This window comes from Athene cunicularia (assembly GCF_003259725.1).
Source record: "Athene cunicularia isolate RWA chromosome 1 unlocalized genomic scaffold, athCun1 chr1_part1, whole genome shotgun sequence".
NCBI lineage: Eukaryota > Metazoa > Chordata > Aves > Strigiformes > Strigidae > Athene > Athene cunicularia.
Genome location: NW_020799091.1, coordinates 96,904,657 through 96,932,555, shown reverse-complemented (window position 1 = coordinate 96,932,555; position 27,899 = coordinate 96,904,657). Strand labels below are relative to the sequence as shown.

The 27,899-nt window shown below is 37.2% G+C and overlaps 1 protein-coding gene across 3 annotated transcripts in view; it reads left to right on the top strand.

Moving 5' to 3' along the window:
* The window catches only part of TTC3 (tetratricopeptide repeat domain 3), a 62,863-nt gene that overhangs the window by 5,686 nt on the left and 29,278 nt on the right, over positions 1–27,899 (top strand). For 2 of the 3 annotated variants that reach the window (XM_026856988.1, XM_026856980.1), the window contains exons 5-21: positions 247–300; positions 2,456–2,579; positions 3,509–3,594; positions 4,358–4,452; positions 6,157–6,219; positions 10,189–10,243; positions 10,943–11,105; positions 11,229–11,274; positions 12,368–12,491; positions 15,665–15,719; positions 20,380–20,440; positions 20,985–20,987; positions 22,206–22,211; positions 22,531–22,588; positions 23,881–24,018; positions 25,016–25,096; positions 25,772–25,884. In XM_026856988.1, coding sequence (XP_026712789.1) covers positions 247–300; positions 2,456–2,579; positions 3,509–3,594; positions 4,358–4,452; positions 6,157–6,219; positions 10,189–10,243; positions 10,943–11,105; positions 11,229–11,274; positions 12,368–12,491; positions 15,665–15,719; positions 20,380–20,440; positions 20,985–20,987; positions 22,206–22,211; positions 22,531–22,588; positions 23,881–24,018; positions 25,016–25,096; positions 25,772–25,884 — 1,325 coding nt within the window. Of the gene's footprint in view, positions 1–246; positions 301–2,455; positions 2,580–3,508; positions 3,595–4,357; positions 4,453–6,156; positions 6,220–10,188; positions 10,244–10,942; positions 11,106–11,228; positions 11,275–12,367; positions 12,492–15,664; positions 15,720–17,900; positions 18,065–20,379; positions 20,441–20,984; positions 20,988–22,205; positions 22,212–22,530; positions 22,589–23,880; positions 24,019–25,015; positions 25,097–25,771; positions 25,885–27,899 lie in introns of those variants that run through there. The other variant, XM_026856995.1, reaches the window with a different exon arrangement.

Sequence of the window (27,899 nt, the reverse complement as noted above, 5' to 3'; positions counted from 1 at the left end):
AGTTTGTATATCCAATAGTAAAATTTATCTGGAGGAGCAGAAGAGCTCAGGAGAGGAAGTGCTGTTGTTTTGGGTTGTTTTCATGGGATGTATCAGCTGGTTCTTTGGTATGATTTATTTTTCAACAAAAACAGTAGGGGATTTACCTGAACAGAAAATGTTACTGAGTTGAACCTGAGCAGACAGAAACTGAAGTTATCAGGTCTTAATAACTTGGGTTTTATTTGTTTTCTATCCCTCTTCCAGAATGTTCCACCTTTTATCAGTGGCATACTGAGAATTGGTAGCGGAATAGAAAATGTAAGTTTCTGGAATTGGTTTTAATAGGAATGTTTCTTTATGTGTAAATATGAATAAAACATTTGTACGAATATCCAAAACTTTAAAATGCTTGCATATATACATTGAGTCTGTAGTTTTTGGAATATGTAGTATATAGGACTGGAGTTGCCAGTTGTGGCAACTCTGAGCCACCAAACGAAATCTATGTGTTATTGGAACTGTGAAATAAATATCTGTGTAAGGAGACCAAAATGCTTGAGAACTTTGAGGGTTAGTTCTTATGCTGAAAATAAATGGTTTGGAGGTTGCTACTGCAGTGTGATTGGGTGGGTTTAGGCTGTGCAGCTGGAACCCAGGTCAGACCCCATGTATCTGCTTCAGTATTGCTGGCAGCTTTCCTTGTTGCTTGCTTGCAGATTTACCATTTTTTGTTGAAGGCTTACTCCTTTGAGATGTCACAGTGCACTCTCTCTGCCTTCAGTCTTTTAAGAGCTCTAGATTCCCTCCCACAAGCACACAGTCCTACCTGTGTGATGTGTTTTGCTTTGCCCTCTTTTTCAGTGCTGGTGTTGGTGTGTTGTGCTAAAAGTCTGTTTAAAAGGCAAATACACTTTACATATAAAGACAAGAAGTTATTGTTAGTATAGTTGAAGTCTTCTAGAATTACTTATTTCAGAAGAAGAAAGAAAATGAAGAAATAAATACTACTAACCAGAGAAACTCTCTAATAATAATACAGTTAAAATTGTAATACACTCACTTCCTAGTATCTGACCCTTTTCCAGGTGCTGTGCTTACCCTTGTATTGCTCCTTGGGATCCTGAAGTAAAGGGCTTCTGTCTGGTGTTTGCCTGTGTGGGGTATAGTTGTTGCTAGCTGGAGTTCTTAGCTTCAAGGTCTGCTGTTAATGTTTTCTTCTTCCTCATCCTAGGATCTACTTAGGTTCATTTTTCACCAGATTAGTCATAACCACAGGGTCAGAAGAAAAACTACTGTTACGGTTAAAACAGAGCTTTAAATGGGTCAGGACAAGCTCAGAGGAGGCCTGACAAGTCACAGTCCTGTGGCCTTGCAAACTCCGTACAAAACCTGTGGCCTGTTACTAGTGATATCAGTGCTGAATGGTGGGGCTAACAGTGCTACAAGCAGGCTAAGCTTGATCACTGAAATGATGCGGAAGTTCTGCTCTTTGGAGGCAGGTTGGAAATCTTTTATGAGATTCTCAAGTAGTGATACTGATTCAATCTGATGGACTGTGAATGGCAGAGTAAGAGTGTGGTTTGGAAACCTGCCGATCCATCCTCACTGCCAAATTCAGTGTATAGTAAAACTAGACTCGTTACATTTTTCAGCTTGTTACCTTTAGACTGTGAATGTTGTTAGGTTCCCTGTGTTTGTCACTTTTTTCCACTTCTAGTTTCTGCTGCCTGCTGTAGGTTAACTGCAAAAGCTAAAATAAAAACATTGACATTAGAAGACAATATCATAACTGATAGTAGCAGTAGGAGAAGCAGAATAGGTACAATTATGGTCCTGCTGGATTACCCAGTTCCTGTATTTTTAGTGATATTTGCCTTAGTCATGTGAGTTTTTTACGTTATTTTTCAAAATGTGCAGGCTCAGATAATGTGAGAGTATCCCAGGCAACAGACAGTCTTCATTTAATCCCTCTCCTTCAAATAAAGCTCTGTAGCTCAAACACTTAAATTTAGTTTGAATAGAAGGGAAGTCATTACTTAACAGAATTAAGTCTTAGTCCTGCTTGGGTTAAGCCTGGAGAATGTTGATTTTTTTAAATCAGGCTTGTTACTTCACACTGAAGCAATTTTGTTTGCAGTTGTTAAAAGGAAGTTTCTAAATCGTATTCTATAATTTGACTGGCTTCCCTGTCTCCTGTTGAAAGAATGATTGTTTTCATTTTGTGAACATGCTGTATTGTGCTGTGCTTGAGTTACCCAGCTATATATTTGTGACCTGTTGTCTGTTTCAAAGGCTAACAAATTGGGAACAGGTGCATAGTGTAAGTGTTACCGTAGTATTGTCTGTTCTATTTACATGGAATGCTTCCACTATATTTCCAGTGAGCTGTTGATGTTGGTGTTTTTGTTTTAAAACTTTGCTTTGTGTAGAATTAGTTACCATTTTTTTCTTTATTTTCCTTCAATTGAAATAGGGTGTCTTTGATCTTGGGGATGCACTTGATTGGGTCAGATGCACAGGTGATGTCAGTGTTCTGCACAGGCTGGAGAAATTCAGTGATTTTGTTTGGATCTATCTTGAAATTTTCTTTGCTGAGTGTAAGTACGAACATTTCTGAAGAAACAATGGTGAGGCAAGTCATTTATGTTGTAATTATGAAAGAGTTCATGTTTGCATGTATTTTGTTACTCTGGGAGTGACTGGAAAAATAGCAGTGGTGGTGTGGTGGTTTTCCCTGTTTTCTGCTTATTTGAACCAATCAGTTCTTCCTTGAATCTCTGTATGTGAGGTGTATTTACAGTGTATGTGCTGTGTATTTACAGTGTATGTGCTGTTTCTGAACAGGAGCTCAATATTTTTTCACTTTGGTGTCCATTATGGGCTGTATGTGCACCCTGTATCCCTTTAATTTAGGATTAACTTAAAGTTCTCTAAAATACTATGTGGGTCCTTCTGTTAACCATTTGGCAGAGGATTTTGTCAAAATATTGAAATGTCAGTCATATTTCAAAAATTAGCTTATGTAGCTCATGGGAGTTCCCATAAGATATTAACACTAGCAGGAGAAGAAGTTCTGCTAAAATTACAAAAAGCTCCCAGGCCCACTGTATTTGATGTCTCTTAAATGGCTTGTGTTTTGGTCTTAGTTTTTACACATACACATTCTAACTCAGCTGTTGCGGTAGGTAACAGGGTAGTAGAAATTGAACTCACATGTACAAATAAATACAAATCTTTAAATTGCAAAGTCTTTAAAATACAACTGAGTTTCATTTAATTGCTTGAAATTAGACAAATAGTTAAATATTTATTTTACAGTCTTCAGCTAGTTATTTTGGGTTTACCCAATAATAAATAATTAATTTTCTTTTGAACATTTCTGTTGCTTAATTTCTGTTATTTAGTTGGTATGTCAAATTTTGCTTTCATTCAGAAAACAAAGTATGATTCTTAGCAGCAGAAGATAAACCCTACTTCTTGTCTTTAACTTTTTAACCCACTGTATTTTTCTGAATTTTGTCTCCAGGTAAACATTATATTACTAAAGTTGCTTTGGAAGATTGTGATTTAGTTGAAGAGTTTAAAGCTGTGACCTGTGAAAACTGTAGGAAGGTGAGAGAAGATACCAGAATGTGGTTGTGCTTTTCTTTTTTTCTTTGGAGGTTTTTAATGATCAAAGATTATAAAAATGACCAAATCATTAAAGGTAAAGATTTCAAAAGCTTGGGTGAGTAATCGTCCTGACATAAATAGTTACCTTGAGAGATCCTGGCCTAATAGAGAGCATTAGTTGTTTATGTTGCCAGTGTACATTGGAGAGTGCTTCCTTCCTCACCATGCAGAGAGCTCAAGGAAATGTAGTTCATATTGGTATAAGACTGTTCAAGTTGATCCTTTTAAAACAGAAATAAGATGCTCTCAAATTCTTTGCCGTGTGTTCCCTTAGTATAGATGTTTGTGTGTTTTTCTGTGGGGGTCTGGTTAAACCCTGTGTCTTCCTTACTACAATTCTGTAGTTCAGAAGCTACACTGAAAGGGACTGAATGGGGAACTGGTTGAGCTGTGCTTTACTCGGCCTACTTTGCTCTTTACATGCTTGCTTTTGATGACTATGTTATGGAACTCAGGAGAGCTTCTGAATTAGTTCTGTTTTTTAATTATTGTTTTATTCTTGTCTGCATGACATTTTTATTTGTATTCTTCTGAGCTTATTAATTGCAATGAATTAAAAGTATTAAATTACAATAATAGTGCATATGTAACATTCTGCTTTTACAAGCATAAAAACTTAGTTGCCTCTTGTCAAAGGTTTTCTCTTCATTGCAAATGAGTTTCATTACAGTCATTGCTGAATTGTTTTTTCTTGATTTCACAGAACAGTGAATCTATGAAACAGAAAGGAAATGAGGAATTTTCCCAAGGAAACTTTGATTGTGCTATAATGTCATATACTAAAGCCATAGAGTTTTGGTAAGAACTAATCTTGTTAACTAGTTTGTGTTATATTATGTAATCTTCTTCAGATTTATTCTGATTCTGTATAGTTTTGCATAGAGGCCGTTGATACCTCATTTGGAAAAAAAAAAAGCGCTATACAAAACATTTTTTGTTCTATTTTGTTTCTTGTTACTAGTGGTTGTTTGCTCTTCTACTGCCCTGAAAATCCTGTTAGGGTTTAAGACTGATCTAAAATTACTAACAGTAAGTACAATAAACCTGAAAGGAAATGAGTTATTTAGTGTGAACAGCCACTTTTGGTATCATCCCTCCTAAATACTATTCCAGCAGAACAGTGTGACCAACTGTTGCAAATATTTGTCTTGGCGATGATGCAAAAAAAGTGAGCAAGGACAAATATTCAAGTATGTTCTGGGAACTCTGTATTCAAGAGTCTTAATTTTCTTTTGTAAGTCTTGTTTTTTTCCCAAAAGTCGCTTGCTGAAAGGCTTTGGAGGTTTGCCTGGGCTCTATAAAGGGTCAGGGAGACAGAAAGTAAACGAGAATTTGTCATATGTATATAGAGCATTTGCCCCCTTCCTGTAGTCTGCACGGAATATCAACTAATGACAGAACACTGACTTGGTGTAATTGGTACTTGTGTTGTAGTTGTGCAAATACTTCTTTTACAAGTTCTAGTGTCTATTTGAAATCTGTAGCTTTATAATCATGCAGTTGAAAGGATTAGCATTTTACTGATGTCTGCCTTCAGGTTTTGTGTCACATAGTAGGATACATTTTAATCCAAGTTTCAAGTGGGTAGGTTGACTTTGGTCAAGTGACTGTATCTGAGATGATGGAGCAGGCTAAGAAGGATTTGCTCAGGGTAGCTGGTTAATAGGAGGGAGGAGCAGAATTGAGTGAAAGAGCAACGGAAATCCCATGGCTTGGAAAGAACAAAGGAAGTCTTATGGTTTCCAGGGGCTGTAGAGCTGAGCTGTTGGTACAGCTACTGGTTAGAAATTCTTCTTTGTCCTGAAGACCCTGCTGGAAGCTGAAGGATAGCTCAGTGATGTCTAGCAGCTACGGAATCCTCCTTTATCTGCTCTGTGCAGTACCTTTCCTTTTTTATTCTCCCAGTGTGAGCTGACTTTCATCTGCTTCATCATCACACTCCTTCCCTAACTAGCTGCATCTTCCCTTGGCTTCCTTTCTGGTGGTTGCTGGTTTACATTTATCGGTTCCCCCTTCTCATTCTGCATTAGGTATGCTGGGGACAATGCTTTAGTTCTTAGAACTGTTGCTTAGTCTGCCTAGTCGGGTAGTTGAGCTAGCTTTTCTATGCTTCGTGCCTTTTTTTTTTTTTTTTTAAAACAAATCTGAGATTTCAGGGAACATAGTAGCTATGTACTAGCCATATCTTTGGACCATTTGAGGTGTGCTTTGCTACGTTTGTCAGAGCCTAGTGAGTTGAGGAAGGAGTTTAAATATCTCTGTTTTTTAAAGTGGGCTGAGATTGATTTGAATTTATTGGAAATTGCATCAGTGGGCCCAAATCTTACAAATTATTACAAGATGAAAACTAATACTCTTAGTGACTTGTAAATCAGTGGGACTATTCAAGGAAGCTTGTATATAATTCGGTGCTAGAGTGCTTGCAGACAATTATTGTGAAAATTTTTTTTTTCCTCAAGATTTTAAAATGTAATGTATGTTACTAACTCTTTTTTTTTTTAGTCCTGTAAACCATCTTTTGTATGGAAACAGAGCTCTTTGTTTAATTCTCACAAGGCAGTACAAGTAAGTAACCCCTTGTTTGTAATCTGCGATATTCTAGTGATGTGCAGTTAAAAACTGGCAATATACTTAGGAAAATGGTATTTTTAAAACTTAAGTTTATAGTAATGGTGATGTTGTGACCTCAGAAAAATGATACTAAAAAACCCCGAATAATATTAGCTGTATCTGCTGGCAGGATGTAATACCATTTAAAATTGGGGGAGGGGGTATACAACAACAAAAGAAATCTCAGTACCACTGAATATTGTGATTTTTATTAAACCTCTTTAAGAAGAGATCAGTGTGGGTATGGGGGTTATTTTCCTTGAGCCAGTTGTTAAGCTAAAAATCTGGTTTATGAGCAAAGTGGATGTGTACCTTTTATGTAAAGCCATTGCAAGAATTTGTTGTTAGTATAACTGAAATTTTAAGGGGTCAAACGGTTACTAGTCCAGATCCAGATCTAATTGTTGAAATAAAAAGAAATAATGACAATGTAATTAAAGTTAGTATCCATGTGATTCTTAGTTTCTACCCTCTTTCTTGGTGTTATGCTCACCCCTCCACTGCCCCTCTGGGTAGGTACTAAGGTCAGCAGTTCCATTGCTGTAGCAGTGGGATTAGAGAGCTGTCAGTATGCAGAGACCTTCTCTGTGGGGAATGTGATGTTCCTGCTGATGGTTTCTTTTTTGTCACTCTGGGATCCACTTGGGGTTGGTTTTGTGTTTTCCAGTGTGCTATTACATCTTTGGTATGCAGTACCGTGTTACATCTGAGTTTACTATTCATGGTACTTTTTATGGATATTATTTTTTCTTTTCCTATTAAAGACATAGTTGTCCAGATCTGGCATGTCTTTAATTGACCACTGAGGTCTTCATTGCCAACCCTGTGCCCCATTTCTTGTCATCTTGTGCCTGTACTCCTGTGTAGCGTCCGTGTCTCCACTTCAAGGCCTCTGCTGTCATATCAGGGCTGTATTTGTTTACAGGACATTATCATTTTGGAGTCACAAATACCTCCTTCTGTATAGATAGCAGTAACAAGCAGTTATTCCATCTAAATCTATGGTTGTACCACACAAAAATAAACAAAAGTAGAACAAATAGCCATCAACATTCAGTCAGAGAAATGGATGTCATGGTTAAACCAAGTGAAAGAAAGGTGCAGGCAGGTCAAGCTGCAGTTCAGGCTGAGCAGGACCGAGGGGCCTCAGTGCCGAGGGTTTGCAAACTCAGTGCTGAGTTTATGGCCTGCTGTTGGCAGTGGCAATACTGTATTATGGGACAATGCAGTTGGGTGTTCTCCAGATCATGTGCTGGAGTGTTCGTGGCTTTATCCAAGGAGGGTGTATTCCTTCCATTTTCAGAGCCTCGTGAGAGGCAGTGGCCATGTTCCCTGTCAGGCTTTCACACAGGACAGGACCTTTCCCTTGGCCTCCTGTGGTGATGTTAGACAGTGCTAGTGGGCAACTTTCCTTGCACTGCACCAGGCTGTCGAAAGATGGCACCTGGAGGAAGGACTGGATGGGTGAAAACAAAGCTAATAGTACACAGTGGAGAACAAGACGATTGATTCAGTTTTTTCAGATCTTCTCAACTGCTTTTATAATGCCTTAGTAACTTGAGGTTCTGTACCCCGCTGTCTTTTACTCAAGCATTTTTTCTTGTGTTTGTTTCCTTTGCAATATGAATATGGTGCAATTTCTCCCATTTTAATCACTAGTTCTGTTGTAGGGGTTTTTTATTACTAATTTTTTATAATGTATTGCTGCATCTCTAAATTCTGCTGTTACTATCCCAGGTTTCTCTAGTTGGGTGTGTGGGGTGGTGTTTTTTGTTGTAACTTGCTTTCATTTCACTGAATTAATTCTTCCTGAAATTTTTAAGAATTTTGTTCTATAAAACATACTCCTTGTCTTGCAGTTACTGTCTCTTTCAGGTATTTCTTTAGTATCCAGCTTTTGTTACAACAGAGCAACTTGTTCTCCTTCAGATCCTTCCGTACAAGCTTTCCTGCTGTAATGGTTACAAAAAATAGTGGTAGTGACTAGGCAATTTATGAACGCTTTCATGTGAAACAAGTTTGGTTTTTTTTTCCATATTCATTTCCTTTGTGGAGGTAAAATAGTTAATGCCTCATAGGCCTTTACAGACTTCTAGAGTTAGGTCTTGCTGCAGACATCGTTACTGAGTCAACGTAACCCAGCTGTTGAAAGAGTGAGGTTAATTGTAAGCTTCCTCATCTGAAGTACTCCACATGTTGCAGAAGGAAATATTCGTAATGGTTTAGCGGCAAACCAAGATTTATTAATGACTACCAGCACTTAATCATAAACCAGTTTAAGGATTACAAAATAATTAAGTAAAATATGTTATGATTAAAATAGTGACTTAACAAGAAAATGACAAGATTCACACTAACTTACTACAAGGTATCCTAAATCAGTGTGTGTGTGTATGTGTGTGTGTATGTGTGTGTGTGTGTGTATATATATATATATATATATATATATATGTAAACTCATGAACACAAAACATAGAGACACACAGACAGGCAAATATTTGGATGCAGTGAAATACGTATGTACCCACTCTTGTGAAAACAGCTGTGTATAGCCAAACACAGTGGTAGATAGAGAGGTGGGTGAAAGAGAGGCGAGCGTACAGTTGAAATTTCCCTCTTCTCGAATGTAAAGTAAATACTTACAGTGCATTGCCATTCCTCAGCGGGTGATAATTGAGACTCAAGGGGGGTGACTTCACCCTGGCCCTTTGGCTTTAATGGCAGACAGTACCTCCAAGAGTTATTACCTGAGAGGTGTCCCACTCAGGGGAAATGCTGGTCACAGGCCTGCAGGAGAGCTCAGGGTCATTATTTATAGGGTCCAAGATAATTGACTTTTGTCAGGTGCTTTTCTGCTTCGGCCCAACTCAAGTGATCAAATATTCTGGTGTTTTCCACCAGTTGCGCAGCCCCAGAACTTGATGGATGTGCAGTTCTGTGATTGCCCTCCTTCGGCTACATCCCAGGTACAGATGTACCAGGCTGCCAGGAGGTGATGGACTGTTATTACTGCTCCCAAGGGATAGGGAGAGCAGGAGCCAGGCACGTCAAGGGGGTGCCTTAACACCCTGGTCCACTGGCATTTGCAGTCCATACTGCCCTAGGTTGGTATGTGGCCCAGAAGCTGGAGGGAGGGAATCACACCAGGCACCGAGTAGCCCAGCAAGGTGGGGGGGAATTGCACCACCACGATATGATAGCTTTTTGTTGTAACTTACTGCGTCCTGCTGATCTGATGCGTAGCTGTGGTGCAGTGAAGAATGAGTGGTGTATCCCAAAGGTATATAAACTCTGTAACTGCCTGCTTTGGGCAGATTGGTATCTGCAGAAGTTGTTGCTCCCTCCCTGTGTTCTCTCCCATAGCTATAGGGATAGTTTGCTCCTCTTCTGACCTGATCAACATTTTAATTCCAGTTATTCCATGACACCTTTTATATAGAAAGTCAGTCAGGCATGTTCTTCAGGCTTCAGTTGTTGGGATGTTTGGAGGTTACTGTCTTTCAGTGCTCAGCAGTTAATACTTACATCCTTGAATCTCTAGCTATGATTATGTAACTACTTTATGATTTCTGTCAAAATATTTAGGTTTGGTAGTCAGGCTTTTTTATTAAATCTTTGCTTTTTAGAGTAACATTTTGTTAGAACCCAGTTAGGGGGTAGGTACATAATGTAGAAATGCTGGAAAACCTAGGAGGTGGTGGGAGGGAATAAATATCTGATGGGTGGAATAGTTGAGACAGTAACATTTTAACCCAGGTAAACTTCAACAGAGAAGTGTTATCTGGCTGTGCCCTTACACAGGTGAACGAACTGTTCTTTTATTCACTTTGTATTTTTATATTGCCTTGTACTTCTGGTCTGTAGATTTTTTTTTGGTGAAGTATAAATAATAAATACCTCTTCTTTTTTGCTCCCTTCTCTAAGGAGAGCCCTTGCTGATGGAAAAAGAGCAACTATTTTGAAGCCTAATTGGCCAAAGGTTAGTTTCATATAAATTTCAAAATTGTATTTTCTCAGTACTGTAAACCAGCATAAAAACCCAGAGTCATAATTACAGCTTTGACCCAGGTGGATGTGACATGTTCTAATCTGTGTTTAGCACTAATGACCGTAGAATGAACACAGTACCTTGTGGACTAAGAGTTCTGCTTCAGTCAGCCAAATACATAGTTTTCTTGTACTTTTATATTAAAAAAAGTTATTTTGACATGCTTGTAAGTGTTGTTACATGGTGTTCTTCATGTGTAAAGACAGAAGAAAACATTTATTACATTGTCCATAGCTATGTAATCACAGTGCTTTCAAGAGAATATATGTAGTCCTTTACAATAAGAATCCTGATTAATGACCAACATGTATTTCCCAATATTCTTGGCCTAAAGAAGAGTAAATAAGGGTTAGTTACAAAATTGCATAGTAGTAGTTGAGATGAGTGGAAAAGGAAAATTTACTCTATTCCAAAGCCAGAGGCTAGATGCTGCTCCTAGTGAATTATTTTTCTGTTCCAGTCTTATGAATAATTGAAAACTTTGATTCATCATTTGTCCTGAAACAGGTGCAGTAGATAACTTCTGAGTATGTACAATTTTACTTTTTATTGTCTGCAGCAACTGTTTTGAATAGAAATTCTTCTGTTTGTGTGAATGAATGCTTGAAACTCAAACTTATGTCCTTCTAGGGTCACTACCATTTCTGTAAGGCACTGTCATTACTGGGGGAACACGAACTGGCTTTGGAAGCTAATGAGAGAGCCCAGGAATTATGCAAGAATATTCTTGATGGACTTAAGGATCTTATTCAACAAAATGACAAGTTAAAGAAGATATTAGAAGAAATCAATGGTAACCTTTTCTGATTTCAGTATCTACCTTGAATATAGCTAAACTCCTTCATTAGTAACTTTCCTTTGAAACTAACTAATTATCTTTTTTCTTTTTTTCCCCTTCCTATATAATTTTCTATAGGTATTAAACATAAACAGAAACCAAAGAAATCTCTTCTTGAGAAAAAGTAAGCAATTGTCAAGTTTGCTTTTTTAAATTAGCGAGTTTAGTATAAGATTTAAGTAATACATAGCATAGATATTGCTTAAATTTTGTTTTTTATCAGTAAATAAGAATGGAAGAAATAAACTTACCAGAACTGCAAGCAGAGCACAGCCTAAGACTAAAGAGGGCATTTAGTAACTAAATAAGCTATCTTGAGATGTGTTCCACTTGCAAGCAGTTTCCTTCAGCAGTAAGTTTTACCCATGTTGGAAATAGCAGGAAGCAGTTACATTTTCATGTGTTTTGTCCTCCCAAGTTTAAGTTCTTTGCTGCTGCAGAAATTTGGTGCCTGAAAATGCGCAATCACACCCACTTTTTTGTGTTAACTTTGCTATATAAAGTTTGCTAGGAGATACTAATCTCATTTGAGGAACTCAATGCTAGCAAATGCATTTTGGCAATGGTAAAAATGAATGTGTATCATCATTTGTAGGAACTTGATTTTGTCACATCTATTCTGTGCTTTTGCCTTGCCCAGAGAAAGTAAAAGATTCTATGTTCACAGATTCAGCTACCTTACAATATATTCTGTAACTTTTGTATTAAACGTTTTTCTGAAAGATCTTTTTGATTTTTTTATTGGCCTACTTGTAGTAATGTGCTGTCATTCAAAAACAGTACAGTAAGTAAACTACTAAACAGCTTTTTGTAAACTTGAAAATTCTAGAGGAACTTAAATTTGTTTCCTTTCTATAATACACAGATAAAATGTGGCCTTGGGCAAGATTAATCTTTAAAAAAATCTTTGTAAATTCATTACCATCCCTTTTTTTTAAAAAAAAAAAAATATGCAGTAAGTCTGTTCCCGTCCTTTTCATAGAAAATGATGCACTTTTTTGTTAAATTTTTGCATAGCCTTGGACTGTGTAATGTGAATGTATAAAAAATAGCTGTTTAATTAAATGCTTTAAATATGCTTAGGCCCTTACAGTTTCATGAGGGTTAGACTTCTTGTATTTGTTGTTGTTTCACAATACATGTATGGTTTGTTTCTTAAATATGGAGAAAAGGCATAAATCTTGGAAGAACTAGGGTTCTCTCTTTTTACATATCAGAGATTGCAGTTCTTCAGAGTCTCATTTAATAATTTCTCAAGAAAAAAAAGAAATAGAAAAAGACAGAAGGAGAACACAACCTGATCCTAAAGATTGCCAGTGTCATCAGAAACATGATATCAGGGTAAGTTATGCTACAGCTGGCATTACAAGACTTAACAGTGTTGATTTTAATAATCTGAAAAGTGTTATTTAGTGGTGTGGCTGAAAGTTTGCAGCCACTGTGCTTTAATAATTGTGTACTTTCTCAGCCAAGTACACTTTTCCGGTAATAATTAACTACCAAATCAATGTTCAGAACTTTGGATTTGAAAGAAGGTGGGAGGGAGGTTGTTGCTTGAATGAGAAGGTGGAGACCATATATTATGAGGAGGAGAGGACTCTCTTTGGGCTTACTGAAAGTGAGACTGAAGTCATGTCTGATTTAATCGTCAGTGTGCATTCAGATGTGGGCTTCCTTTTGGCTTTAGGAGAGGATTGAGTTAATGTGTACTGGTGTAATGGAATTCAGTGGAAGATGCTTTATACAAAGTTAATTCACATACAGGGCTTTTGCTATACCAGAGCGTTGTTTAGCACTGATATTGTGATGTTAAGGTATTTGAGTTGTTATAGACTATTATTTTCATACTCTGTCAACAGATTTCTTTTGTAGGGGAGAAATGCTGGTTAAATAGTATGCTTAACTGCATTGTATTTAAAACTAGGGTTTTGTGGTTCTGAAGTATTTGTTTGGCTTGTGTGTTTAAAACAAGTGTAGTGCAAGATGGAGTTGTGTTACTTTAGTAGCCCTTTGTAATTCTTTAGATTCATTCTTTGAATTTAAAAGAGTGTTCACAAGCACAAATATTCTACTACATTATTTTTACTAACTTTTTGGTGAGGAAGGCTTAAAGGAGAACATGAAGCTCTTGTAGGGGAAATTTAGACTGCTTGGAGAACCACTGCTGAAGGTAGCTGCAAAAGTGGTTTTACTGAAGTAAGATGATGTAAATGTGAGGCTTAAAGTCCAATGTTAAGGTTCAATCTATTACTCTGTTGCACAGAGGATACAGTAATGATTCAAAATTACCAATACAAGATCTTAATGCTCTGTGATACAAGGTTGTGTGCAATATTGATCATTAACCAAAGATCTGCAGTTGGTTGGTTACTCCTCAACTTTGAGAGGTGTCCCAACTCAAGAGGAGATCACTGCCCTGCTGCCAGCTGCTTAGGAGGGAGAGCTCAAAAAAAGCTCAATTGGGCTGTCATATTACAGGATAAAGTGGTTGGCTCATAGACAAATTACATGTGATGGCAAAGGTAAGCATGAGACTCCTTGTACCCACAACTTCCTTTGTTCCTTGACCAAATGAGTTTTGGAACAACTATCTGCTATTTGTGTTAATCGATGATTGTTGGTCTGGTTTCCAAGCTCTTACACATCAAAGCTCACCGTGTCACCCTGTCCCTGTGTGGGTTTTCAGAAAAACTGGTTGGAACTAGAGAAGTTCATGGCCTGGTCGCAGCCTAGGCCTTTGCTTCCTTTGGAGGCTGAACCAAACTACTGCTAGTTGGTCAAGGAGTTAAGTGCATCCATCACAGAAGCTTAATAGAGTAAATTTTGTTCTCTGTTCATGGTTGATTTTTGTTCCTGAAAAGTAATTAAACTAAGGATATACATTAGTGAAAGATTACTAAAGAAACCCACCAATAAAAGCCTCTAATTCTGCATTTTAGAAGGCTATTCTACTGTTGAAAATGCAGTGGTGTACTGTGTTGTTGTGGTTTAACCCTGGTAGGCAGCTCAGCCTCACACAACTGCTTGCTCACTCCCCTCAGCAGAATGGGCAAGAAAATCCTGAGTGTAAATGTGAGAAAACTCGTGGGTTGAAATAAAGACAGTTTAACAGGCAAAGCAAAAGCTGCACTCGCAAGCGAAGCAAGATATGGAATTCATTCACTACTTCAAGGCAGATGTTTAGCCATTTCCAAGAAAACAGAGCTTTATCATGCGTAACAGTTACCTGGGGAGACAAAACTCAGAGCTTCGTGCCCCCTTTTTCATTTTCCCCCTAGCTTTTATTGCTGAGCATGACATCACATGGTATGGAATACCCCTTTGGTCAGTTGGGGTCAGCTGTCCTGGCTGTGTCCCCTCCCAATTTCTCGTGCACCCCAGCTGTCAGGGCAGCATGGGAAACATTAAAGGCCTTGACTCTGTGCAAGCACTGCTCAGCAATAGCTAAAACATCCCTGTGCTATCAACAGTGCTTTAATCACAAATCCAAAACACAGCACTATACAAGCTGCTGAGGAAAATCAACTTTGTCCCAGCCAAAACCAGTACATAGGTTTTTATTCCTTAAAAAACCAAACACACAGCCCCAAAACAGTGGAAAGTTGGGGGATTTTGTTGGTGCTTACTTGGTGTAGGTGGGTTTTGCTGCTGGATGTCAGTGGAATTTCCCAGCTGTTGCTATCTTGGGGCCTCATGGCCAGTATAATGAATGTGCCTAAATTTTCCTGTGTGGTTTGCTTTGGTAGACACATACAGACTTTGACAGTCCTGCTGTAACAATATAGAATTAAAAATTTAATAATGAACCTCCAGACAGTTCTTCAGTTTCACAATAATTATTAAAGAAATAGTATTGTGAAGAAATGTTATTGTAAGATCATGAAACTGTTTGTTATAAATTAGCCTATAAAGTGTGTTACAAATAAGCTATATAATATAGAAAACAAGACGATAAATCATGTGAATCTACTAGCAAGGTCAAAACAATTCAGCGCATACATGAAAAAACTTCCGGGTTTCACAGGCGGGTGGGGCAGCAGAAAAGATGACTCGGTGGGGAAAATGAAACCAATGTACAAGGGCAAAGGGAAGGAAATGACTCAACTTGTTGAAAAAGACAGCAGTTGTAGAATGCACAAGAAGTGCTTAAAGATTTTTGACTGTCTTAGAAGAACTTTTCATTTGCTTTTATGCTTTGAAAATCTTCATAACGTAGGTCTGTAAACTTGTTGTCTTTTAGGATGAATATAACTGCAAAAAATGCTAATTTGTTGGACTAATTAATTTAAATTTATATGAATTTGGGGGGAAAGTATAAGTATACAAATCCACTTTGATTTAATGAAATTGGTTTTCTTTATCTCTTGATTGGGGACATAATATACTGTATTATCATTGTGATTTCTTTGTTTAAATGTTAGTGGCTTAGGTTTTTACTTTGTTTAAATTTAGTGAGTGATATCTATTTGGTTTTTGTTATCTGTATAAAACAAAACTAATGTATTTGTTGTTAGGTGACTGACAACCAAAGAACAGAAAGCAAAGGTTGTTCTCTGGAGTTTCTGCCAAGTGAGTTTGGTTTTGCTATTTATCAAGTCCGAGTCGGTGTGTACTTTGCTGTTGCTGTTATTAATAAGCAAAAGTGTATTTAGTGTTATTTCCACAACAGTAAGCTATCGTGTTTCACTTCTTTTCCTGCTAGCTTGCAGTTACTTAGATACTTCTCTTGTGTGTCTCTGTCTTATTTCCTTCATGCTTTTGTAGTTTGAATCTACTTTACGGGGATGAATTCAGAATTGAAAGTGGAACTAAAAAGTAGAATGCCGAGTCACAGGCTAGAAATGCTTTCCCTTCTAAGACAGGTATGGGATCTAAATGGATCTAAATTTGAGAAATGTGTGGGTAGGTTCACATTTGTGATTACTAAAAGCTCCTTATAGATCCCTAAATTAAGCATGCAGTCAGAGAGGGAGGCCAAAAAATACTTGAGAGTGGATTTTTAACAATGAAGTTTGAGAGGTATAAGTTGGTACGACTTATTGTCCATGTTTGGTTTTTTTTTTAAATTAATTAAAAAACCAAACCACCTAATCCTTTCATAGAGAGAACTCCCACCCACCAAAACTCCCACAGTGCTAGAGTTACTTTTCTGTGATGAAAGTAAAGTGCAAGCTATTCTGATCTTCAAAGTGAAATCTCCTGAACTTTGTTTGGGTTTTTTTTTATCACCTGCTAAACTGCCATATCCAAGAAAGCATAAGATATTTCACTGCCATTCAGAGATTTTTCTTATTTCTAATGTTTGTATGGAATACTGCATCTGGATGAGCTGCATGCTTACACTGAATTCTCAAGCTGTGACCTCCAAGGCAGTGGGTCCTTCTAGTCCTGACCGTGCAGCAGTCGGAAGTCCTTGGTGCCCAGCCACCCTGTTCTTTGGAGTTTGCATACTTAAATACTTATCTGAATAGGTGCCAAAGTTCAGAGCACTTCAGAAGTTGGTTTTAGGAAACCAGTGAAGATCTGTTATAAAGTATTATTTTAAAATGAGCAGTAGAAGTGATCTTGCTCTTGTGGAATTTGGATGTATGTGAACATCTTGAAGAATTAAAGGATTTACTGGGAGATGGGAAAATGTGGGAAAGGTTGCGAAGAGTCAAGACGAATTTGTTGAAAAGATGTGTTGTAGGATAATAAAGAAAAGAAGAAACTATAAAGTGCTGAAGGAACTTAATGCAGAAAGGATGACTCAGGGAAAGGTTTTAGAAAGGGGAAGTCAAGCTCTGGAATACAAATCAGTTTTGAAAAACTATATGTAGATGGTGTGAAGGAGCAAAATGTGAGATGCACGGAGTCATTCAAAATTTCTTATAGAGTTTGACACAAATGACAACTAAGTGAATCTAGACATTTTTCTGAGCAAGAAGGTGTGGTCTGAATAGTAATGGAATTTGATGACATGTTATAAAACAAAGGTTTATTGAATCAGTGGAAAAAAAAATCAGCAAAGTGTCTGTACAGTAACCTGCCCAGTTGCTGAGAGCAAGCACAGGATTATAAGTGATGCCCTGGCTCCAGGGACTGTCCAGGACTCTTGGTGTCCAGCTCACTTGTCAGCAAGACCACGCAAATGTCTTTTGAATGCAGGTAGGAGTTGTGCTGCCCCTCAGTTCCACCAACAGTAGTGGGCTTTGAGAGAATCGTACTTTATGTGAATGTGTGCAGTGTCCTGCTGCCCTTGTTCGTCAGGGGGCAGGGCGTTGGCAGTCTGTCTGGGTTGGCAGTACCGGTCAAGGGCAGGGTGTCTGCAGTCTGTCTGCTGCTGATACTGGTGAAGGGGCAGGGTGTCAGAAGGATAGCTTTTTTAGAGAGGTTGAGGAGAGAAAAAGGGGTGATGAAAGGCTGAATGTTGGGAGAGAACTGGAAATTCTTGTAGCCTAGAGAGACCATAGATCTGTGAAATGTTGCATTGAACAGCAATTTCAAAAAACCCTTTGCTGATTCTGTGGGTTTTTTTCTGTTCTTCCTTTCTCCTCCTCCTCCTCCTCCTCCTCTTCCCCTCATACTTATGTCAGTACAGATGTAGAAGAAAATATTTGATTTGGCTTTGATTTGAAAGGAGGAGTTACGCTCTGGATGACTAGCTGATACAAGTTTACTGTGGGTGGGGAAGAATAGCTTTCTTTTTCTTAGCCTTTGTTCACTTAAAGGCTTAAGACTTGCAGGAATTTTAATGTAAAGGAACTTTATGCTACTGTATCTTATCTTAAAGTTATCATTTTTAATTTCATTTTTTGTTTGCATGTACTATTTTTTTGAGCATGTGTACGTTTCTGTTAAATATCTTTGTTCACTTCTAATGGGAATGTCTAGCAAAAGCAATACTCCAACTAATATTTTAAAATGTTTGTGGGGTAAGTGAATCATGTTTTCTGTTGAATTAATATATCTCAAGTATTTTAACTATAATTCAACAGGATTTGCTTGTTAAATTTTTAAAAGTATTTTTTAAAAATCTGAAAGTAGTATCTTTTTAAGTTGGGTAGTATATGGGAATAGTAGTTTCTGTAGGAAATTTTGTTGAAATAACTTGTTGAATGGCTTTTTTAATTAGATCATTCAGTGAAAAAAGTGCTGATTAATTCTTACTTTTGATGGTGAGAGGGATGGTGTGTATTACTTTATCTTCATTAAGATTTGTTTTGAATGAAAGGTTGTCTCCTTAAGGGAGAGAGACCTATATAATGAAGAAAAGGTAGTATTTCTCTATCTCTAAATGGTTAAATGATGACATGCTTGAAGCGGTTTTTGACTTCCAAAAAGATTGTTTTCCATCGTTTAAATATATCTATTTTGAGGCATTTGTGATGATGATTACTGTTGCTTTAGAGTTTTTGATGCATATGAGCTGTTTCAAGAGACATTGTATTCAGAGTCCCGTGTGACAAATTTCAAGAAATTGTTCATTAAATAGTTCTGAATGTGTTCAGTCTTTGTGGTGTTAGATTTTTGTTCAGTTTAAATTAAACTTTATGTCATTAAGTAGTTTTTAATGAAAAATTACTTCTGGCACAAGGCATGAAGTGTGTGTGCATACAATTTAACTTGAGAAATGATGATATGAGATTACTCTAATGGGTAGATGTGTATTTTTCTATAATCAATGTCTTTTAATATTTTGCATCTAATTATAGAAAATACTTCTCTGAGTATCATGAAATAAACAATTTTTAAGCCTAGATAGTTACTGAAACTTTAAAGATAAATAACCCCTTTTTTCAAATTTGAGTTTATGGTAGTTTATCATAAGCATAATAAATCAAGCAGTATGTAATGATTTGGGTAGTTGTACCTTATGTTTGGGTTCCAGTGCTTCAATAGCTTGAATCCAGGTGCTAGACTGTATGTTGTCTCTGTGATTATATTCTATTTTGGGAAGCCACAGTTGCCTCCTAAGCTGCTTCTGAAAGATTATAGCTGGAATGATACCCTCTTGGAATAGGTAGCTGATGCAGAAGGCAGCATTCCTATTTGCCTTGTAATATCCATTAGGTTTAGCAAAAAAAATCTGCTGCTCTGCACTCCTTCAACTTACTATCCGTAATAAGGAACACTTCCTATATGCTCAGCAGTTCTAGAACTGAATTAGCTGTTTGTTAGTTCCTTACCAGTCCAGAAATGCTATTTTTTGCCTTGCTTGTCTAATTGTCCAGTTACTAGAAAGCAGTTCTCCCATAAGTGGATTGTCACTGTTGCTGTTGAGTCATTAATGCCTTGAAAAGTTCTGATTTAAGATTCTTGAAAATTAAAAACTTGACTTAAATATGAGTATGCATGTGCACATTCACATGCCTAATGTCATGTTTTAATTTCACAGAGAACAGTTGAGAGATTATTTTGCAGTTAATGGCATGGTTTCCTGGTTTTGACCAATTACAACTAAGTATTAAAACATGTTTTCTTCTTCCTTGTTACTATGAATTGCTTACTCAGCTTGTAGAGTCCTGTAACTAATCAACAACAGTGTTAGATCTCTGAAGTGGTAAAGTGGATTAGTGAAGTGTAGTGTTAGTCCAGTTAGTTGTGTTAAGTTTTTGACATTAAGTTTCAGAGTTAGAAATGAATCAGTATCATGTGATAGATTCTTTCTTGTCTTTGTGATCCCAGTATTTCCACATCGTCAAACACTTTTATTTTGCAATCAGAGACATTTATCTCTATTCTACTCATATGTTTACATTTCTAAGACTAATGTGGGTTGAACTTAACTCCTTTAGCATATTTCTGAAGCAGCTGACTGTAGAATTTCTGTAGTTGAACATCCATAACAATCTATTACTTCCTTTAAAAAATATATAATTATCATCTATTAGTGAATAATAACTGTGGTTTTATGTAACACTGACTTCTTTAGCTTGGAGTCTAAATAGTTGTTACAATGTTGTAGAGTCAGATAGTATCTTACCGAATTTTAAGATTCTTCTGTTTATTTGGTGTATCTTTTCCTCTTTATAGGATTAATAAAATCCTATACTATTTAATAAAAATAGTATCAGATTCATACTGTAACACTCAGAGGTGGCTTTTTGAAAAACTTTTTGTGTGTGTTAACTTTCACTATTGTAAATGTTTATGATCTGTTACTTATAAAGCAAAACATGAGTTCTGAGTGTGGTTTTTTCCTTTTAGGTGATGATTGTTTTGTTTGAAATACTTTTTCTCATTACAGGCCAAGGTCATCAAAACAAAGGAAGGCCCAAACACAAACCTGGTGACTCTGAAAAGACGAGGTAAGAAATCTTATTTATTTTTTAATTTATTATTATTTTGAGTTATTTTTTGTAGCACTTAAGAAGGAGTTAATGCAGCTTTGACTTGGTGCTTGCTCCTTGCTAATCGCTGTGTTGACATTGGTTAAGATGGCTGATTAAAATTCACAAAATTCTGGTTTTCACAAAGAGCCTGAGTTACTACTTGAAAACTAAGTATTTTCCAAAGCTCACTTGAATTTTGGTAAATGAAGGCATAACTTTAATAACTGCTGTTTAAAAACTGTTGCCCAAAAGCAAGTTGCGCAGTATAGTGATAACAAAAAAATGTCCTTCCTTTACAGCAAAAGATAGTAGGAATCTTGTTCCAGTTGTTACATTTAGACTTACGACACAACATAATTCAAGCTCTGTCTTATTTTCAAGGCCTCTTTTTTTACTGTTTTAATTCTGTGTACCAAATGATTTTTAAAACTTCTCTGACACTTCATATGCTTAATAAGAGGAGGAGGTTTGACTATGAGGGAAGCATTGTAAGTCAGTCTCAAAATTGAATACTAGAAAGAGAGCTTTAAAGCATCCTATAGTTGTTTCTAGACTTGAATTTTTGCTTAAAGCATATCAGTGTCAAAAGTACATGAATACTCCCTGTAGAACATGTTGAATATAAATCTGTGTTTGATGGTTTGGGGCCAAAATTTAAACTATTTGAGATCAGAAACACTGTAGATTTTTATGAACAAAATTTATGCTTCCATCTGTTATAACATTTAAAACAAAGCTCAACAAAAGAAAGATTTATTTCCAGTGATAATTGGGCCAACATGCTCTGAACAGATTTGGGGAAATTGCTGCATTTATAGATGATTCCATATGCTAACGTATTTGCTCATCTAATACATACTTCAGGAGTAAAGAACTGTTACTGCTGTCTCCTTTATAAGGTGACCAAGGCAAATGATGACTCATTACTTAAGTCCTAATCTAAGTGTGACCACAAAACCAACAATCTTTTAATCTATATTTATTACATTGCAATTGTTTTGTTTTTCCATAACTCTTTTCAAATACCACTGCAGCTAGGACAATTGAATTTTTGTCACAGGAGAGGCCACTTACGTTATTTACCTGTGTTGCCACTCATGACTTTCACTTTAAGAGGGGTGGAAAAACGATAGTATTCACTATGGGAACAAATGTTCTTGAGAGTAACTGAACCACCTACAAAATTGCTTCTTTCACAAGGAAGTTTATTAGACTATAAAAAACATGCTAGCTCTTAACAAGTGAGATGCTTGGTCAGTTACAATCTGATCTCTGTTTCTGTAATTAGCAGGTTGCTAGGCTTCCAAAAATCTAGGGACTGACACTGTTAAGAATTTACCTCAGATGATGAGTGTTTGATGCCTTTGAATAAGGGACAGAACTGAATGTATACTATTATAGCAAAAGGCAATATGCAATTAAGCATTGACTAGCAATCTTAGCATTGAGGATTTAGTTTACAGTATTAAGCAATACTTTGCCTCTTCATTATACTTCCTCCATTCTCTAGCTGTGCATGGTGTTTCTGCTACAGTAGTGGAAGAGTAGTGAAAGACCTGGGAAGAACAACTCTGTTCCTCTCTTCTGTGCACTCCCTGCCCCCACCACGCATAGGTGCTACATGTATTTGATTTGAAGTGGTGGTTCTGCTAGGGTAAAGGATCTTGTACTTAAGAGCAGAGAAGGGGAAAGAGGCCTAAGCACCTTCTACTGCTGCATTTGGTATATGGAAGTTCTCTAGTCACCTGTACCACCCTTTTATAAGATCAACTCAGTTGAGAATAAGGTGGAGAAAGTAAAAGAAAACAAATAACATGATGAAGACTGCTACTTTGCTGAAGCCCTAGTGATTCCTGAGCCAGAAGTATATGAACTATATAAATAGTATCATAATCCTTTATGGTGTTACAGTACTTTTTGCAGTTATGAAAATGTGCTGTAATAATCTCTAGGATGTAGACAAATGTGATCTAGTTGATAAAAGTGCAGAAATTTGTTTCTTGGAAATAAGATTACATGTAAAGTACATGTACAAACTCATAATGGCACTGTCCTGTTATTTGCAGAGATTTGAAGATAGAGTCTAAAGCTGTCCAAGATAAACTCTTCTGTACAGTGCAACAGGTAACTGGGAATTCATTAGCATATGACCTTATGTGTAAAAGATATGTCACCTTTCAGTAAAATAATCCAAAATCTCAGTTCATTCAAAAATTTAGCACTTTATGCTTAGCCTTACTTTTATCAGGAGACAAAAGATTGTGTGATTACACTGATTTATACAGTCTTGTTGCTGGTAGTCTTTTGCTTTTCCTCCTTCCCCTCCCGAAAGGCCTCACACCGGAAATCAGTGTAACACAGTGTAATCATAACTTAGCTAAAACCATGAATTTGTAATGTAGCTCCCTTGTATCTTGATTTGTAAGAAAAATTACAAAAATTGCTAGGAATCATTCAGGGATTTATAATACCTGTCTCAAAGTTCGGAGTAAATATGTTTTCCCATGTTTGATACATATATTTGGAAATAATGATAGGACATTTTGTTGGGTGGCTGCTTAAAACGTTATAAAATTCATAAATTGAGAATTCTCCTTTTCAGGTCTTATCAGCAATGAGTGATGAATATCCCAAAGTTCTTAAGTGAAATCATGGGGACATACATAATTAATCATTTATTCTCTGTTAATTTGGCAAAGTAGGTACCAGAAACATATCTATTCTGATTAAGCACCTCATAAGACAAAACTGAGTTCAGGAGAAGCTGTCACTTCTGCCTGCACTAAGACCCCTTATTTAATTTAAAATACATATTTTTGTAAGGCTAATTACTAGTTGGCTTAATCAGAAGGTCCTAATTCTGCAACTGTTGATCTTGATTTACAGTCCTACTGCTGGTAGTTCCTGCAGACTTCAGGAACAGGAAGTATCTGTTGCAAATAACAATGCATTCTGGAACCCTGCTAGCATTAGCTGTTTAACCTAGATGGAGAGAAGGTGTAGGCAGAAGGAAATAGTTCTCATTTTTTCAAAAATGTACACAAAATGGAGTGCACAAATGAGGAAAAGCATAAGTCTGGGTTTTTTTATATATGTAAGAAGAATTAAAATGATGCTTGAATTCAACTTGAAACTTTCTCGAAAGAAAAGCATATATACTTAGAGCAGAAACTGGATTTTTAAGAGATTAGCAGCAGTAGGTCCATGAAAATCTTAAGTTTTTAGAAGCTGAATTTAAAACAATTTTATAAAAATGTACCTGATTTGCTGCTTTAAAAGTGAAATTGTGATAAAACTGTAGGAAGTACAGAATTTTAACAATTGTCTTTTGGATAAGTATTTTAGCAAATAGATTGCTTTAAATAAAAAAGTAAGTTTGTTTTCTCTTGGACTTACTGTTTTCTTTAATGTTTTAGGTGGATTTAACTATGTTGCCAGAAGAGGTTAAATCCCTGGTTTGTGATGGTTATACAGCCTTGATGGACCAGCGATGTCACAGTGCTGAACAAGCCTTTTCACAATTGTTGAGCATTCTAAATTCTTCAGAATTAAAGGTAAACTGAGAGTAATGAGTTTATTAGAGTAATTGAAGTTTGTTCTTTCAATACCATGTTTCATTCTTTTCTTTTACCAAAATAGTCATTATTATTGAATTGTTGCCTGTGATGTTGACTACAATGCCGATCACTAGGTATAGCAAAGAGGTGACAAATGAGAATGGGATAAAAACCCCCCAATAATAGCATAGGATGTATTTTTGTCATGTTCAGCATACACATATGTTTCTAGATGCAATCTAAAAGTATTTACCAAAATAAAATTCTTATAAAAATAATAATAGAGACTCTTACCAAATATCTTATTTGATAAGAAACTACTGTTCACTGTCCAGATTATCCTTTATTCATAATAATGTTGGGTAAAAACAACTTAACATTCTTCAGGTCAGATAACTCTTTGATGGCAAATACTGTTGAAATTTTGTGTATATGTATCTAGCCAGTCAGCCATTGACCCATTTGTTGTCATAGATTTCTTGAAATTATTGTACTGTAGTACTAAGTTTTGTGTGACAATGTGTGCATATATGTGTTGTTGCATTTGAAGTTCCCGAATTAGTAAGAGCTGTTGCAGTGCCAACAAGTTGTCTGTCCAAGCAAGTAATGCACCAATCCATCTGGAATTGTGACCTAGTTCATTAGGAAGAAAAAGGGGGGGGGGGTATTTTAAAAAAAAATCTGTTCAATTTTGAGCATGATGTAGTGAAGATGCACTGCATGAGGGCAACATAGTGGGGCCTGTAGTTACAGCATTTCTAAATGCAGACCTTTCAGGATTAATCACTTTAAAATATATAGGGCTGTCAAATGACCAGCAGTTAAAGGTGTAGTTAACCTTTACTTTTAATGCTAATTGTAACGTAAATCTTGGTAGAGGCTATGGTAAGAAGGATGAGGAAGGAGTTTCCTTTCTCTGTTGTAGTGAGTTCACGTTAGACAATAATGGTCTACTTCACAGCAAAGTGTTCTTGTGTGTGTTTTCTGTTTGCAGCAACTGAATCTTCGTGTTATTAATTATGTTGTAATCATCTATGGACATGCCACTGCTCTTCTTGGAATAGGACAACCGGAGGTATGACACTAAGCCACTATATTGGTTTTATTCAAAATTCTAGTTCAGGTAGTTGGCCATGCCTTTTGTCTCTTCTTAACAGACATAAAATGAGTGGAGAAGGAAAGTTTTTGTCACATTTTAGAATCAAGACTAGATCTTTAATGGCTTTGGATAAAAGAAGCTACCAAATAAAATATATATTAAGCTTTTAAATGAGATTCTTAAATATTAATGAAGTATAGTCAATTACTCTTCTATTCTGTTTGTAATGTGGCTATGTACTAATCTTTCCAAGACAGACATTTGGCTTCTAAAACAAGAGAAAGAGAATGGTTTTGGTTCTGGAAAACACCACAACAGAAGTGTGGGTTGTTTGGGCTTTTTCTGCAGTGTTTAAAAATATTCAGTGTCTTAAAATGAATTTAAAAATATCTGGGTGTTTGTGTCTCAGTGAGCTCTATCATTTAATTTCATTATTTCAGAGGAAGCCAATGTTTATAGAATAAGTTTCTTTTTGAAAAAAGGGAGCCTTTGTGTGTGATCATAAGGTTGCTTAATTTCCCTTACTGTTTGTAAGACTGATCAAAGAATAGGGTGTATTACAGGCCACTCTACTGGAGCAAGAAAAGGAGAGGAAAAGTGAAAAGCTTCTGGCAAAGTGTCACATATTATTGTCTTAAATTTATTTTTAAGGCATTGACAAAGGCTGAAGAGCAATTTAAGAAAATAATTGAACAGTACCAGGAAGAAAGATTTGGTTGTTTGGCATACTATGGAATTGGAAAAGTATACCTCAGACAAAACAGGTTGGTGTAATACAAAGCTTCAATATTTGATACAAAAAATATTTTCATTTAGGAAATGTGTGTGGTGTTTTTAATTATTATTCATTAATCACTAAATTCATACATCAGACTGATTTATAACAACTTTAAGTTTGTTACTGCTAAAAATGTAATGGAAGCTGGTGAATTGCATGGACTGTAGGGCACAGGGATATGACTGAGCAGCACATCCCTGCAGTGGAGGAGAGTTCACAGGAGAAGGGCAGAAAACTATGATATCAGGGAAAAATGTGTTGTTGAGAAAGCTTAACTTATCTCAGCACCAGGGAGACTGGAGGGTAACCTTGGTTTTAGATAAGGCAGCTGCACCAGTGAGTCACTGAGTTCCCTGAGATAGTGATGTCTTCCTGAGCTAGCCAGATCAGCGTGGGGAGGGCAGGGGGGAGTGTATATGTGGCTCAGCCAAACATAAAGTGCAGAAACTGGACAACTAATAAACTCGAGAGCGAAATCTTGAGCTGTCTTCAGCATACGTATTCCTGGCAGTATTTCTTCCCAGTGTCCTGATAGTAAGCATAGAGAAACTGGTAATGTTTGTAGTGATTCATATGTGTATTGCAACTGCTATGTTATGCTTGTGTTGATATCAGTATATCACTGTATTGCTCTCCTTAATCAAAATCCTCCTTAATGCCTGTGGTGAGTTGACCTTGGTTGGCTGCCAGATCCTCATCCAGCTGTGCTCCCACTCCCCCTCTTCAACGGGAGAGGAGGAGAAGATAAGATGAAAAAGCCCAGGGGTTAAGATGAAGACAGGGAGCTCACTTGCGAATTACAGTCATAGGCAAACCAGACTCAACTTGAGAGAAAATAATTTAATTTATTGTCTGTTAAAATAGAGTTGGATGGTGGGGAAGAAAGTAAAAAAGCTAAAATCACCTTCTCCCTACCCCCCCCTTTATTTCAGGCTCAACTTCACTCCCTCATTCCTAACTCTTCTACCTTCTCCTCCCCCGACTGGCCCAGAGGGATGGGGAATAGGGTTTGTGATCTGTCCATCCCAGCTTCTCTCTGCTCATTCTTCTCCTGCTGCAGCCTGGGGCCTCTCCACCAGCCCAATTCCTTCAGGGCTCATCCACTTCCTCTGGCAGGGATCCTCCACTGCTGTAGTGTGGGTACCTGCTCCAGCAAGGTCTTCTCTAGAGACTACAAGGGAATATTTGTTCCATGCCTGGAGCACCTCCTCCCCTCATCTTTCTTAGCTTGGTACTTGAAGGGCTGTTTCTCACAATTATTTTTTTTTTTCCTTACTCCGGACAGCCATGCAGTATGTTTTGATCTTTTTTACCTATGCTCTCCCCAAAATGCCACCAGTCTTGCCTGAGGAGCTCAGCTGTGCCCTGTGGTGGGTTCGTTGGAGCCAACAGGAACTGGGGCAGCCCTGGCCTCTCCTCACAGAGGCTGCCCCTGCAGCAGTGGTCCCCACCCCCCTGCCCAACCTTACATGTTAACCCAATACAATGCTAAATAAATAAGTTTGATATTAAACCTTAAATCCTCCTCATGTGGAATATCTAAAAGTGCCTGGTCAGTGTTGGATGCTGAGAGAGGATTCTTCCTTCTCACTGCCACAGAGTAGCCAGGTGCAGTCTGAGACCCAAGAGGTGCCAGCATCCCAGTCCCACAGATGTGGTTCTTGTTTCCCTTACCAGTTTTGACCCGTAGTGAGGCTGTGTGTGTCCCCCAAAGAGGTGTGTACACACACACATATAACAACACAGCTGGCCACCCAGATTAGCCCAGGCAGAGCAGCTCCTATGTATAGCATTACCTGAATTATGTAAAATGTAAGTAATAGGTAGCAGAGTCTTGTGCAGCCTCCTCTCTGGCTGGTCAGGGTTGAAGGTCACTTGTGAGCATACACATGCCCTCACTCTCTGTACTGACAAACACATCTGTGTTCATGGGTCCCTTGAGCATTAGTGCAGGCTCTCAGTCTGCCTCACATCCATGCCTGGATTCTGGGCCCCTTAGCT